Source organism: Glandiceps talaboti, chromosome 2, assembly GCF_964340395.1.
Source record: "Glandiceps talaboti chromosome 2, keGlaTala1.1, whole genome shotgun sequence".
Taxonomy (NCBI): Eukaryota; Metazoa; Hemichordata; class Enteropneusta; family Spengelidae; genus Glandiceps; species Glandiceps talaboti.
In genome coordinates, this window is record NC_135550.1 from 5,537,135 (window position 1) to 5,550,600 (window position 13,466).

The window sequence follows — 13,466 nt, forward strand, 5'->3', positions numbered from 1 at the left end:
ACACCCATTTGATAAGTGAATACATAAAGATACACACCCATTTGATAAGTGAATACATAAAGATACACACCCATTTGATAAGTGAATACATAAAGATACACACCCATTTGATAAGTGAACACATAAAGGTGAAGGACAGTTTTGTTGAATCAAAGTCAATTTGAATAACTTATTTTTCACTGGTAACCTGTGAAAGTCTGATACTATTCAATGAGTATATCTGAATTTCATCTGTGTGGGAATTTGACAATGTATATTTGCACAGGGTAACAGTACTAAAGATGAGTATATTGGATAATTAACAGCTAAAGTGCACACTCTTCACACTTCAGTACACTGTCACCTCTTGAAACTAACCCATCAAAAGTGAAGAAAGTTTGTTATTCATCATAGTGAAGCAAGTGCTCTATTTAAAATGGGCACTTGAGGATAAGAAATGGGCATTTGTTGTAACAGAATGTTCACCGTAACAGAATTTATTAGAAAAAGATTGCAGTATACTGATTTCCACATCTTGAGCCATAATTGTGGTGGTAATCCCAGTATCTAGGGAACTCAGTTCAATTTCATCACACTCTTAACAAAAATACTGGAAATGACTGTTTTGTATACACTAACTTCTGCCCTAATAGTATGATAATGGAACATTCTCCTGCATTCTGCCGTTTTTTGTTGTATTTTCTAGCATATAGAAGAGAGGACTAAATTGATTGCTTTTTTCTGATTTACTAGGTGCTGCAGTGGATCCAAACTGTAAAGACGACACTGAGTTTGCCAACTGTGATCTTATTTTAGCCGCTGATCTTTGCAGCAATGAACACTATGGCGACTTCTGTTGCAAAACATGTTCAGATAATGGTAAACTATGAACAAACATGTTCAAATTTGAAACTGAAAAAAAATGGTTTTAAAAGAATTTACCGTCAAATTGTAACTGTAGAATCAAAGACAATAAGTTGTAAATCTAAATAAGATATTTTTTTAATGTTTCTTGCACAGTACAGTTGTTTTTTTCTTTACTGTGAAAAGTTATGAAATATTTTTTGGGGTGATTTTGATTCTGCGTACCATGTTTTGACGAATACTCTTAGAAAATGTATACTGATAACCCACCAGAAGCATTCTCAAGCATTTCAATCCTGTGTGAGAAAATGTGTCTGATATTTTTGATATTTTGTAGGTTTTACAAGAAAAATATTTGTGATCAGACCATATATTTATAATTAATTAAGTAAAAAAAAGGGTGATTTTATAAGATAAATGTAATTTATTAACACTTCTTAGCCTAGAAAATATTGAAACATATCAACATGGTGATGTGGAAATATGCTTTTTTTAAATAAATATTGACACATCACAGTAAAGTGCTGTTCAGTAATATTGATGTAAATATCCTTTATCATTTAATACAATAATAATAAAAATATTCATGTCTTTTTAAATAATTTTAGCAGTGAAATTATGCTCTGTGGTCTTTCGAGCAATGAGAATTTATGTTAAGTGCACATGAATTGTGACAGAAACTGTCAATCAATTTTTCTTTAATCATGAAAACTATCAATTCATACATGTATTTACAAATGCAATATACACATGTGAAAAACATAACCGTTGTACAATTCACTCGCCTTTGCTGTCCAGAAATAAGCTATTAAACCCAGCCAGTAACTAGGAGACACTCAAACAAAACTTTGTTTGTGAGCAGAATTTAATATGATTTACTAAAACTTCTTGCACAAGTGAATGTTGGAGTCATCCAAATTATGCCAAATTCAACGTAGTGGTCCAAACATTGGATGGATGAGAACATACATTGTGTTTATCAACAAACAAACAAATAGTATTTCATCCAGACAGGTGTTAGGGATGACCTCTGAAATATGAATTACAGAGCTGAGGGCAAAACATGTAAACTATCTATCCTATAAAAATTTGCATCAAACTTTAATTAAGTTCTCATATACTTTTTAGACTTTATGTCAGTGGATATGGTTTTGCTGCTTTACATTCTAGCTAGCCGCTGAATCTTGGTGATTTTAATTGATAGTGCAGTGTATTTTTAAAGAAATCTGTCACGCTTGTCATGCCATCTTGCCTACTGTTTAACTGTATATCTTGGGATTTTATCGATTTTGTTTCTGAGCAATTAAACAACTTCCATAAATAAAAAATAGAAATTTTTGGATTTTTTCTTTCATGTGTATTTGATGAGACCAATCGTCTGAAACAGTTTAATCTGTAGAGTGATGATGTTTGGTACATGAATGAGTGAAAGATAACCTGTGATTGGCTAATGAACAGTTGCCTTGTGATGTTTGCTTTTCTGTAACCCAATGAAAGATTTAGGTTACATGTGGTGTTTGATAGGTGGTTGACACATGAATTAGTGAAAGATAACCTTTGATTGGCTGATACATAGCTGTGTTGTGATGTATGGTGTTTTTAAGCCAATAAAGCATAGGTTCATAAGAGATGTGAATAAATGATTGAAAGGTTACTCCTTATAGTTTCTAATGTATCATAATGCATATATTGTAAACCAATGAAATGCATCTTGAATATTCAAGTTCAAACACATTTTTCAAACACTTGTAATGTCTTCAGTAGAATGGCAACACATTTTGGTTGCTATTTCTTATAAAGCCTTTACATATTTTTACACTTTGAATTTCAAGACAAATCAGCCACATCGAATATAGCCAAACTTAGAGTATCACTTTAAACAGACAAATAAGTCAGTGTTGATTAAATCTCCAGTGACAAACTTGTTAAACATTTAACTTGAAAGACAGCAATAAAAGCCTCCAGGTATTCTATCGACATTCATATTTTGGATATTTTCGAGCCAAACGCTACAGTTTCTTTAGGTACTTTCTGTGTCGATTTTACTTTTCCATTCATTTTTCTCTTTCCATTGGCCTTTTTCTGAGCAGCAAGTTTCGCAGCCATTTTCTTTGGCAATTTCTTGACCTTTTTCTTAGGCAGTTTTTTAACAGGTGGTTCATCCTCGGGTACTTCCTCTTCAACTGTCTGAGCACCTTGAAATGGAGCTGATTTTGAACTTGCTTTATCGCATAGAATAAGATAGTTGCACACTTTGGTTTTAGTGTGTGGCTTGCTTGAAGTGTTCAGTTCAATGTTACTAGGTGTAATGATATCTCTCTTGGAGCCATGACTCTTGTCAGATCTTGCGGGACTTGCAGGTGCTTTAACCTTTTTGGCCAACAATGACCAAGCTGCAACTGGCCCATCATATCTGACATCACTATGATTGCCTGAACCTTCAGATAACAAAGCTGGTCTGTTTTCCATAGCAAGGATTGTTAATCGATATGGACCAACTCTTGGTAGGCGAATTTTAAATTTCAGGATAGCTCTTGCCGTTTCTTGAAGAACATAACTCTGAAGGCTTGATATGTTTTCATCTCCTCCATGTAGATAACGTAATCGGTACGTAAACTCCAAGTATTTAGCATGTTGTACTCTCTGGTTGATGTTGAATGTTATTTCAGTTTCTCCTAGGTATGGATATACTACTGCTTCTGAATGTGAAAGTGCAACAAGACCATAATCCTTCAGCAGTTGTCCAGGTCCCCACAATTTAACATCAGTTGGTGGAAGTGGCAAACAGCAGGCTATTCCATTTTCACATGAGACGAAATACGACACAATCTCGTGAAACTGTTCTCTTTGAACTTTTCTTTCTTCCAGGGCCTTCCGAGCGGATGTCTCTTCTTCTTTATGACCAGCCACGACACGTTCTTCTCTTTGATCCAAAGCTATCTTGTCGACTGTCCGGATTGATGGCAGATTTTGTAACTTTTTAAGTTCCAATTCATAAACCAGCTCTTCATCATCAAGCGAGTCAATAGAATCTTCCTCATTTAGTTCTTCTACTTCATCTGTCTTGTGGTCATTCTGCTTACTGTCCTCATTTCCCTTTATCACACCTCCTTTGCTTTCAGGATTGGACTTTTCAATTTTAGACCCTTTATCTATTTCTATGTCCGCTACCTTTTCTTCACTCTTGTTTTCTTCTAAGTTTAAAGCAAGCTCTGGCTTATACTTTGCTCTCATCTTTAACATCATTTTAGTGGTGTTTGCCTTCCTTGGCAAAGAGACTTCTTCTTCTTCTTCTTCATGATCAGACTGATCATCAATTGATCCTATTTCAGAACTTGTATCACTGTCATCATCGCCATCGTCACCATCATCTTCATCTTCATGATCTTTCCCTCCACTTCCTGCCACTTCCCCATTTCCTTCTACTTCCATGTCAGGTGGTGTGCTGGTGCCATCGATATTCTGTGCAACTTCAAGTTCTCTGTCTTTTGTCACATTGGCAGATTTGCCCATCTCTACCGCTGTCTCATCGGCATCCTCATCCTCACTCGACTCTTCAAACATTTCATTCTTTGTCTTCTCGAACTGTAATGCCTTAGCTTCATCTGCTGAGACTTGCATCCTTGTATAGATAGTGAAGTAGTAATAGCCTGGCTTTGAGGGGATGACATAGAAAATCATCTTTCTGTCGCATTTCTGTATCAGTACATGGTCTTCCACTTCCTTGTTATGGTCAAACCAATCAATTCTACGTAACTTCCATTTGAATTCAAGGTCATCTACAATTTGTATATCAGAAGGTTCTTGTGGAATACCTTCCAAGTTTTCTTCTTCTATCACATTTTCTGGTATTGCACCTTCTTTCCTCAACACTGATCGATTTGTACGCTTGCTGGAACAAGACCAGCCCGATGATGAATCTTGCCTTCCGACATTTTCAGACAGTTTTCTTGTGTTTGATGATGACGCTGATGACGATAAAAGTGCAGTGGATTTTGACGACCAAGATTTCAAACTATTTGTTGAAGATGCAGTCGAAAGTCGCGCTGGTTCTTCATCAGTTTCGCTCTGTTGTCTTGATGTATCGATATCTCCACTTATGCTTTCCTCTTGTTTACGATTAACTCTTAGAGAGGCTTGAAGAGCTAAATCACGGAGCCCCCTTATCTTAGGTTTTCTTTTCTCAATTTCGTCCTTGAACAGCCATGGGGGTGGTGCATTTTCATCTTTAACTTTGTTTGCCCTTTCCTGTTCTTCCTTTTCTATTTTATCCCAGTACTCTTTCGTGGCAACTATAGCTGCATCATCCTTCCTCACTTTCACATCATCAATGACATCACGAGGCAAAGATCGTGGCAAATTTAATGTAAATCGTGTAACGCCTATGTTGAAATCGGGGATAAGTGCTTCCTCTGGTGGTTCTCCCAGCGACAACCCATACATGTACAGGTGAGGAGTGACATTTGGCTGTTGTTCGAACTCCTTTTTGGTGATGGGGGAACTAAGAAGTTGTAAGGTTTCGTCCAGTGGTAAATGGTCCTTGCTAAAGACATTCGGATCAGTCAAGAAGTAGTGGTCGGTGAACCATGCTTTAAAGTCACCTATAAGAACAATCAACCGATCTGAATAAGAACAAAGCCATGTTTTGCTGGCAGGCAGGTGTTGACCAATACCAGTACGGCACAATAATTAAACGCCTTTGTAATTATTCTTAGCATATAAACATAATGTTAGTTTAATTTTATGTAGCGCTTTACTTTTGTCTCATCACATGGAACAGGATGAATGGTTAATTTTATCCCCGTGATTCCGTATTTCTAATATTATGTTCTTATTTTCTCTATATTTCAGATAAAGTGTTAAATATTGCCACCATAACTATTGTTTCCTCTCACTGTTTTTCCCCGATTTCCTACCGTTAGCTGTCTTATCAGAGTTTTCCAACTTTGCATTAATTAGTAGATTGCTAATCCTTGAACAAACTCACGCAAATAAGTTTGTAAACTCTGGTAAGACATTGATAAGGTAGGAAGATGGAAAACAACAGTGAGAGTTATGGCTTTATTTGAAATACAAATAAAATATTATTTTACAAATCGCGAGAACAAAATTGATTATTTGTCCTTTTCCCTGTGGTCTCACTGTCCTGACCTACAGAAGCACAACAACCTTTCTGTTTTTCCAACTCCCTGAGGAGCATAGAATCCAATTAGCGTAGGATGACAGGTCGAGAAACAATACGCACAGAGCAGTTTGGATTCCTTTTATATAGGGCATCTATTTCAATATGATATGAAGCATCATTAAGTGAGTTGGCATGGTGACTTCAGGGTAATTCACTGAAGCACTGAAGAAAATAGTCACAGATCAGTTGGTATATAATTAGGTATTGTAATATTTGTATACATGTACGTTGAAATATCTTTATCCCATAGGATGATTATTATACTACTAGATAGACAAAGGTTCTCATTGATATGACAAACGGTCAATATTGTTGTGGGACAATATAACGGTCTCTTTAGCAAGTCATCTTTTAACTATGTATGCGTTAGTGGATAGCTTAGTTCATCAGGTGTTGCCATGGTTACTGTAGGGCATGTATTGCTGTAGCATACTTGTAATAATACTCATTATTTTACATTTATAGCGCTGTACCACATCTTGCTCATAGCACATGGCACAATCTAATCCGTACCACGGACGTAGAGTAGCACAGCTACCCCAGTAATTCCTTGAGTACGATACATGGGGAGCATACAATTCCTGGTTTCTGTATAAGCCGCATAGGACTAAATCTTTCACTTAGCAACCTCTGCCGTATACCAAGTCCCAATACTTGATACAGCTGGGTCGACTTGGTGAAATGCTTGCACCATATTTACGGAAAAGTAGGAGTTGCCTTTTCCCCTTCATTATCTGAATATTGAATACTTTTCACGTCTAATATGGACCTCGATCGCACGTCTCGTTTCTCCCTTAGGTCACGCATGCAGCACTAGTCCATAAATATCACAATAGCATTCGATTCGTAATGATTATAGAAGGGCCAAGTAGAAAAAAATATGACAAGAATAATATCGTACCTTCATCATTCATAAAACCGGCTGCCTTGAAACAATCAATATGAAGCCATTTGTCATCCAAGCAGACCATGTTCCAACAATGATCGTCCAGCCAATCTTCGGGTATCTCCATTCCGGGATTATAATCAGCATCTTTCAAATAACCCCAAATAAGGCAACAACGGATCTGAAATGCACTGCGGAATGGACAAGGAAGAGCAAGTTCTCTTAGTCATAAACCTAAAATTAAGTAATCAAGTATTCAACCAGGACAAATAGTATGTACATCAACAATATAATGTGTGTGTGTGTGTGTGTGTGTGTGTTTGTGTGTGTATGTATGTATGTATGTATGTATGTATGTATGTATGTATGTATGTATGTATGTATGTGTGTGTGTTTGTGTGTGTACAATATGTGCAATATTTGTATGTGTATGTGTATGTATGTATGTATGTATGTATGTATGTATCTGTCTATCTATCTATCTATCTATCTGTCTCTGTTTGTCTGTCTGTCTGTCTGTCTGTCTGTCTCTATCTCTCTCTATCTCTCTCTATCTGTCTGTCTGTCTGTCTGTCTGTCTGTCTGTCTGTCTGTCTGTCTGTCTGTCTGTCTGTCTGTCTGTCTGTCTGTCTGTCTGTCTGTCTATCTGTCTATCTATCTATCTATCTATCTATCTATCTATCTATCTATCTATCTATCTATCTATCTATCTATCTATCTATCTATCTATCTATCTATCTATCTATCTATCTGTCCAGTATTATTTAACGTTTGGAATCTTCTTGAATACACCTTCACTTACTCGCACATGGTTTTAAACAGTTGGGCAAATCCAGGACTATAAGCCTGACAAGATCGGATAACTTCTATCGGTACGGTTTCTGGGTCCATGGAGGGAGGTTTGAATCTTTTTGGTCCTTCGTCATATGAACTAATACGAAACTTCTCCGTCCTTCTCAGTCTACGATGTTGGTGTAGAAATTCAACCACGTCTTCCATGTCTTCTGAGGACACGGAGCAACCGTCGTCAAGGTCAAGTTGATTTTCCAGCCATTCTTGACGACGCAGTGACTCGTAGAAATCAACCTCGTGTGATACGTTTGTAGCGATCCATCTATAAAATGCCCAGACTCGCTCCATATCAGTTGACGTTCTCTCCCGGATGTAGGACATTAACTTATCGAAATTTGACGTCACTGTAAATGGAATCTAAAAGTGCAACGGTGTTAAAACGTTGAAAATTAACAAAAAAACAGGGAAACATTGGAAAAGGAAGATTCGTCTGACTACGAAGGAGTCTTGCTATTGATGGTATCCTTCTAATGGCCAACGGTAAAATCTCAAGAACTTATCGTACATGCAGTTTCTATCTGATATTGGAATGAAATAAAATATGAGATTAGGCGCAACGATTGACAATTCATAATGAATATGACAGTTAGCTGGTAAAGAAATAGGAAATTAGCAACTCGAAACTGTACGTCCCTATCTACCAAGGATAAATTACAGCTGCGCATTAAGTTTCGTGTACAAAAATTTGACATATTAGCCTGTGACATGTGCATTACAGCAGAAATGTCCCTCTTGGGGGGCACTGCTGTGTTTTAAAATGAAGATGGACACATTTTAATTCCAGTCTTTAAATATCTTTTTTTTGCAGGAGTACACATCACAGTTTTCTGCATCCACTGCATTTCTAATGACATGACATGACATGACATGACATGATAAACATCGTCTCTCAAAATTTAAATTTCCTGTTACTTACATTTTTTAACATTTCATTAATGTCTTTCAAGTTACCAGCATTATCGCACGATATTTTCTCTTCCACAACCTCCGACGGCAATGGTAAGTATCCGTAGTATGGCATACCCGGTGTCACTTCAGCCTGATTAACGTTAACGGTGTCATCTTTCTTCGACGTTTTATTTTTATTTTTCCCAACCTTCTGTTGTGTCTTCGACTTCTGGTTTGCTGTTTCCTCTGTTGGAGCGACACTGGAAGTATTGGTGGTCACTGAGCATGTGCTCCCCATTGTATCGGACGATGTAGATGACACTTAACAGGTGATGAAAGTGTGACGGCCGTAGAGAATGTAGTAAAAAATACAAAAAATTCCGTGCAGGTAATCCGCGAGGTTCTGTCTCATACTACGAAGTACACAATCCTACGCTAAATAAACAATTTAAGGACCACCCGCCTCAAGTACTAGAGACCTTACAATCCGGTCTTATCATGCGGGATCTTTTAGGACTCAAGATATGCTTTTCTCTGTCTCGGAGACAAGACTTGTTGCGAAAGGCAACAAGTGAGCGTGTACCCTTAATGACACTGTCCCGCTACACTGCTCCTGATACACACGTATAAGGGGAAGGCAGTAATTAATGAATGATTAATTAGTTTCCATGGACACTGATGAAATACATTATTATTAATAAATGTGTGTCATGACAACGGTTTTTGTATGTATACTGTTTGGTTTCAGTTTACTGCGGTCATGCGTGTCTTGTGAAAATGGGGCAAAGTGTGACAATGTGTGACATGATGGGCAAAGTGTGACGATGATGGTGACGATGAAGACGACAATGATTAAGATGCATGTTGTTGTTGTTGTTGTTGTTGTTGTTGTTGTTGTTGTTGTTGTTGTTGGTGGTGGTGGTGGTGGTGGTGGTGGTGGTGGTGGTGGTGGTGGTGATGATGATGATGATGATGATGACGACGACGACGAGTGGCCACCTATTGAAAAACCAACGCCTAGCCACATATCGTGTACATGTATAAAAAGAAATGCCGAGAAACTTTGGAAATGGGATTGGATAGCTATAGGCTATACGAAACAAACGACTGGCTAAGTTGTCACAACGTTTTCCGTGTTAAAATTTGATGATTGTGTCCCCAAAGAATTAACTGGGTTGACATTATAGTAATTTTAAGCACAGAAAACAGAATTTAACAATCCCCTCCCCCCCCCCTTCACACACGTACATACAGTCCTAACACCACCACCATCATCACCAGTATGATTTCGTGCATGAATTATTAATTTGCAGTAAAAAAATTCAAATATGACATTAAATAGGTTAGATACATGCATTGCATTAAATTCTTACGGTGTAACAAAGTGAATAAATATAAACGATATCAAAACCAATTTTAATCGCAATAAATCGACTCAAATAAATGCATAAAAACGAAATAAATTTACTAATGACGAGGGCGCTGTTTGAAAACAATGATTTAATGTGCCTATCTGTCTCGGTATATATTTTATCTCATTATTTTCAACATAATAAATTAAATTTGTTTGATTCATTAAAGTCCGAAATTAATATCCATTTCTCTTCCATATAGCCACACTAATATCTCGCTATAATGAGTGGATATGTACATTTTTATTTTAAAAATTCTATCGCAGACAAGACGGTTCGCGAACGTCTCCGTACGTCGGGAAGTCAGCGTAGAATCTTGTTCGAGACTCTACGCGATCTTGACTCATTATGACGTCATTTCAATGGACAAGTTCTCTTTCATGTGATACTATTAATAGAAGTCTTAACATTCAGACCTCTGATAGTTATCATGACATACTAATGGAGTAAGTTGAATGTGAGTTTTAAATTTGCACACTAGTTGGGATCGATTTGCCAAACTGATCTTATAACATTTCCCGGATGAGAAGAGAAATATACATGTTGTAAAAAGATGGGCTTTTATGACCATAATTTAGGTAATATATGTTTTATTTAATAGGCTCCTTGGTGTTGTTGTTGTTGTTGTTGTTGTTGTTGTTGTTGTTGTTCGTATTTTCAAGGCTTAAATTTAACTTTGACGGAGATACTGACATAATTGTTATTATTTACCCTGAGGTCTCGTATAAATGGGGTGTAATTTCATATTATGATACTATAACAATCATGTTACACTGAAGTCATATATTGAAAATAACTCAATACATTCACCAAACATTCTTTTACTTCATATATGGTGAAGAATATTATAAACGACATTCAATCACGAGGAGAGTAAACAAATGAAACGGGTTAGTGACACGTGACTTGCTACATACAGTGTAACCCCATGGCATGTCCCAAGTAAGAAAATTTGTACTACATTTCATCATACAAGAACAGTTGCATGGCCCCTTGACATTACTAGCTCACATTCACAAACAAATTGCCGTTCCTCTAGCACTAAAGAAGCCATACACAAATCTCATAACATGTTGTAATAAAGTGTTATAAATGCATTTCCTTAGATTTCTCAAATGTACTAAATAAAAACAACAGTAACTGTCATAAATAGTAGACTGAGTGACAGGTTTGTTTAGCCTTGAAAAAAATCGTGTCTTTGCACCATTTTAAACAAACTGTCCTGGCCAGAAACAGTTTTTTTGCCTTACAAATTCAGCAGTCTATGGCCAACAGATATACTTTTGACCTAGACTCATGGGGCTACAATGTACATGTACATTTTGTATTTACTCAGAATTACTGGTTGAACAGGGTCGTGAATAAGTTCTCCTGTTAAACAAATAGCAGGGCTCCCGTGACACAATTATATAGGCTATATGCTATACTGATGTCAATTACATTAATTTACATACTAAACTAAAATATTAAGCATACGTATACATTTATATTTACGTTACATGAGATGGTTTTAGACATTAGAGTAACTACCCATCTGAGCTACCTATAGACACACTACTTTCATAAGATTTTACATAGTATTTCATGATTATGCTAATTAGCTGATTAATAAAAACTTATTTTAGCCCTGTTCCTCCTCGTGGATTTTAGACTTTTGATATTTCATGTTGTTCAGCATAAAATTGTGATCAAGATGCACTGAATATAATTTCTGTTGCAATTAGTTCACAAACCTTGACTGGACTATATAACTATGTCGAGACATACTAAATACTAATATACAAATGTAATTGTGCTACCCATTTTGCAATGCATAGCTCCCTGTTTGCCATTTTTGATCAGATTGTACTTTTGAAGATATTTGGTCATGTGATAGGTCTGTATTTATTGTTGAAATTAGGAAATGTCCAATTTTTTGGCAGGTAATGCTACACCACACTGTCTGTTTGAGATTATACTATGTACTCAAAAGCCACAAAAAATATGGAATATATAACCGTGGTCGTTCTATGTCACAACAACAACAACAACAACAACAACAACAACAACAACAACAACAACAACAACAACAACAACGTATGTTTCCATCACTGGTTCTGCTGTGTTCAAAACATTAGTCAAAACTTTCAAAATTGCCATTACTGTCCCCAATCTTTCTTTGATATTACTGGCACTGGTAAATAATGTTATTTTTCAATATTTTTCTTCATTCAGTTGGAAAGTACTTGTGAACTCTGGGTTGTCACTACTTGTCACTCAGACGAAAAATATTCGACTAGCGACTCGTAGTGAAGACACCTTTGGTTACTCCTATTTTCCTTGGACGAATGAAGAAAAACATGGGACGTAACATCTAATTGTACATGTACACATATACATGTAGTTGTACACTTCAAGTAGCCTATATCAACTCAGTTTGTATCACTCTAAGTAGTCAATATCAACTCAGTTTATATTGCATTAGGTAGCCTATATAATCTCAGTTTGTATCACTTTAAGTAGTCTATATTAACCCAGTTGGTATCATTTTTTCCTTCCAAAGGAAGGATGTATTAAGGATTGAAGTCTGTGTGTGTGTGTGTGTGTGTGTGTGTGTGTGTGTGTCACCATTTTCTAAAAAAAACCGGCTTCATCAATTCAAACGAAATTTTGTAGACATGTTCCCTAGGGTAATGGCAAGAACTGATTAGGTTTCGGTAAACGAATATTAATGAGCAATTGACAGACAAAACAGTAACATAATAATAATAATGTTGGTTTCTTATATAGCGCTTTCCCACTCCGTGCTCAAAGCGCTTTACAATTATTACCCCTGGCTCGGATCAGAACAGCACAACGGCCCTTTTAGTCTTCCTCAACTCCCCGGGGAGCATACAATCCATTGCAGCCATTTAAGCGCATAGGATTAAAGCCTTCACATTGCAACCTACATCCTACCAGGTCCCCAGTTATACAGCTGGGTTGACTGAGGCACAGTCGTGGTTCAAATCTTGCCCAAGGACTTTAGCCACTCAGAAACAAACAGCAGGCAGCGACGGGGCTCGAACCTGCAACCTGTAGATTCCAAGCCGGTCACGCTAACCATTCACCCATCATGACTCCACAGAACAGTTGTTGTAACAGTTGTTGTTGTTGTTGTTGTTGTTGTTGTTGTTGTTGTTGTTGTTGTTGTTGTTGTTGCTGCTGTTGTTGTTGTTGTTGTTGTTGTTGTTGTTGTTGTTGTTGTTGTTGTTGTTGCTGCTGCTGCTGCTGCTGCTGCTGTTTAGTCTACTGCGCTGTGTGTGACATCCTTTGCTTTCCGAAGTCAACACTGAGCTTGTCATCCAGATCAAAAATTTAGTAAGCAAGTCTTCAATTACCCACAAAATGCTAATACTTGGTAGCGGTAGCATAAGTTGGG

The 13,466-nt window shown here is 36.9% G+C and overlaps 1 protein-coding gene across 2 annotated transcripts in view; it reads left to right on the top strand.

Annotated features, from left to right (window-relative positions):
* Positions 1-2,154, top strand: part of LOC144449161 (papilin-like) — a 55,761-nt gene extending 53,607 nt beyond the window's left edge. For both annotated transcript variants that reach the window (XM_078139641.1, XM_078139650.1), the window contains one exon: positions 733-2,154. In XM_078139641.1, the coding sequence (XP_077995767.1) occupies positions 733-869 (137 nt within the window). In that variant the 3' untranslated portion in view covers positions 870-2,154. The remainder of the gene's footprint in view (positions 1-732) is intronic.
* Positions 2,155-13,466: the final 11,312 nt, after the last annotated feature.